The 2581-nt window shown below is 45.3% G+C and overlaps 1 protein-coding gene across 1 annotated transcript; it reads right to left on the bottom strand.

The window, feature by feature from the left end:
* Window positions 1–1363: 1363 nt before the first annotated feature.
* LOC133524543 (uncharacterized) lies at window positions 1364–2381 on the bottom strand. Its single transcript, XM_061860628.1, has 2 exons — window positions 1533–2381; window positions 1364–1486 (listed from the first exon to the last, which is right to left on the bottom strand). Exons 1-2 carry the CDS (start codon window positions 2379–2381, stop codon window positions 1364–1366), a joined length of 972 nt encoding a protein of 323 aa, XP_061716612.1.
* Window positions 2382–2581: the final 200 nt, after the last annotated feature.

Below are 2581 nucleotides of genomic sequence, written 5' to 3'. Positions count from 1 at the left end.
AGTATTCCGCCGTCGAGTAGACGAGGGCCATAGCAGTGGTCTTTAGGCAGGCAGCGCTGGCACCCCATGACGTTCCTGTGAGCTTCTGAACTATATAGTTCCTAGTCTTCAGTTTTCCAGACAACTTGTCAAGGTGGTTTTTGTACGTCAAACTTCTGTCAAGGGTTACATCCAGATATTTTGGGCAGAAATTGTGACGCAAAACTGTACCTCTGAATCTCACTTTTAGCTCTCTGTTCGCTAACCTGTTGGACAGATGGAAACAACAGACCTCGGTTTTGCTGGCATTAGGACATAAGCGCCATTGCTTGAAATACTCGTCCATGGCCTCTAGGTCTCTCTCTAATATACCTTCTGTTGTTTCTATGCTTTTGTTCTGAGTTACTAGGGCCAGATCATCAGCATAGCCAAACTTGCGTGAGGTCGTAGCAGGCAAGTCGTGGATGTATAAGTTGAAGAGGAGCGGAGCGAGCACAGAACCCTGGGGCAGGCCGTTATTTAAAATTCTTACTTTACTAGATTGTTGGCCCAGATATACTTGAAACGGTCTATTTGTTAGAGCATCATCTACCACTTTAAATATTCTTAAGCATGGAACAGTTTATAGAGCAGACCCTGACGCCAAACTGTGTCGTAGGCGGCCGTGAGGTCTACAAAGACCGCGGAAGACTTTGTTCCTGACTGAAAGCCGGCCTCGATATGTGTTGCGAGTGCTAAAACCTGATCACAACAGTTTCGTTTTGGCCTGAATCCAGCTTGCTCCTGTGGAATTTCTGAGATAATGGTGTCCGATATGCGGTTATAGATTAGGCGTTCTAGTAATTTGTAAATGACGCTGAGTAACGCTATTGGGCGGTAGCTGTCTACCCTGTCTTCGGGCTTTTCTGGCTTAAGCAAGGCTATTATTTTTGATGACTTCATCGTGGGTGGCATTTTTCCAGTATCGATAATGTTGGTGTAGAATGACGCCAGCCATGATTGGGTTCGTGGGCCACAGTGTTTTAGGAACTCAGGGAAAATGCCATCTTCTCCACAGGCCTTGTTCACGTTGATATGTGCAATTGCGGATATAATCTCAGGAATGGTTACAGGTCCACTATACTTGTCATTAGGAGTGGCTTGGGACTTTTCTAGTTTCAGCTTTTTACGAATTTCACGGGTGTGGAGTTTATGACTCGGTGCTTTCGAGAGCCCTACTATGCGATTTCCAATATCATGTGGGCTGACCTTTGGATTGCCGCTTCTAGTCGTCTGCCCCGTAGTCAATCTTCTCAGAAGATGCCATGCCTTCGGCTTGAGTGCGTGAAATTCATCTTTTCGACTGTCTGTTCCCATTTTGTCTTACGAGCTTCATCCAGAGAACTTATAAGCTGGTGGGCTGTGTTTCTATCGGCCGTCTCCTGAAACTCCTGCCAAAGCTCTTCAGTCTCCCTACTCCAGCACGGGACGTACTCTTTCCTATACCCTCGAGGAACGCACTGTTTTGCTGTCGAAATAATTAGTTTTTTAAAACGATCGTAGTTTTTTGTTACCGGCTCGATCCATCTGATTCTCTCGTCCAGTTTTTGTGCATATTGGTTCCAGTCGGCCTTTTGGAAATTCCATCGAGGACCTGGGTAGGATTGAACTAAAGGAATTTTTAATCCGATTTCTAGAAGGATAGGTCGATGATGGCTATTTGGGAAGTCATCAAGAATTGACTTCTTTGCCGGTACAGGAAGGCTGTTCTCATCCTTGGAAGTAAACACCAGATCAGGATTGTAGCATCGATTCCATCGAGCAGATTTGAAGGAGCCTTTAGTTTTGTTGTCGTGGACCAGGAATGCATTTGTTTTATCCGCCCACTCCATGATGTCTTTGCCGTTCTCGTCAATATCCTTATAGCCCCAGGAGGTATGATGGCTGTTGAAGTCTCCCATATACACTGATGGATGTTGTAGCTCTGGTAGTGCGGGCTCAGGCCAACGGCTTTTAGGTGGTTTGTAAATATTGCATATTTTCGTTTGGGCTATCTCGATTGAGGTCACAGCAATGTTCTCATGGTCTATACTATTGGAGATGACAACGGTCGATTGCGAGATTGAGTGGTGGACGTATGTGGCAGTACCGTATTGAGCGTGGTATGTGGCTGCTACCAGATTATATCCAGCAAGCTCGCCTCTGCGAGTGAGTTGTAATTCATTTGCAGCGTGTGTCTCCTGTAGTAGCACTACGTCAATGTCCAAATTATTAATAATTCTAGATAAGCAGTCAGATTTGGATCGGCTTATGCCTTCTATATTAAGTTGGCAGATGCGGACTGAAGGTCCGACATCTCTTGTCGACGGGGCCTTTGTAGCGCCTCGTTTCGCATTTTTTCCTTTCGTGTTATTCATATTCATTACTGAGTTCGCTTCTTTTTTCTTTATATAGCTCCAGTGTGCGCTGCGAGGTTCGGAAGGAACAGTGCAGCTGCCAGTTTTGTTGCTCTTTTAGCACCACCCGGAGGTCACGTGTAGGGTTTCTAGGGGTGCTTCCTACGGACGTAAAGCAACAATCGACCTCCAATATGTTCAAGTGAATATATAACTTTTTAATTTTT

The sequence above is a fragment of the Cydia pomonella genome, chromosome 13 (assembly GCF_033807575.1).
Source record: "Cydia pomonella isolate Wapato2018A chromosome 13, ilCydPomo1, whole genome shotgun sequence".
NCBI lineage: Eukaryota > Metazoa > Arthropoda > Insecta > Lepidoptera > Tortricidae > Cydia > Cydia pomonella.
Note: the sequence above shows the minus strand (reverse complement) of the source record. Positions and strands in the feature narration are given on the sequence as shown.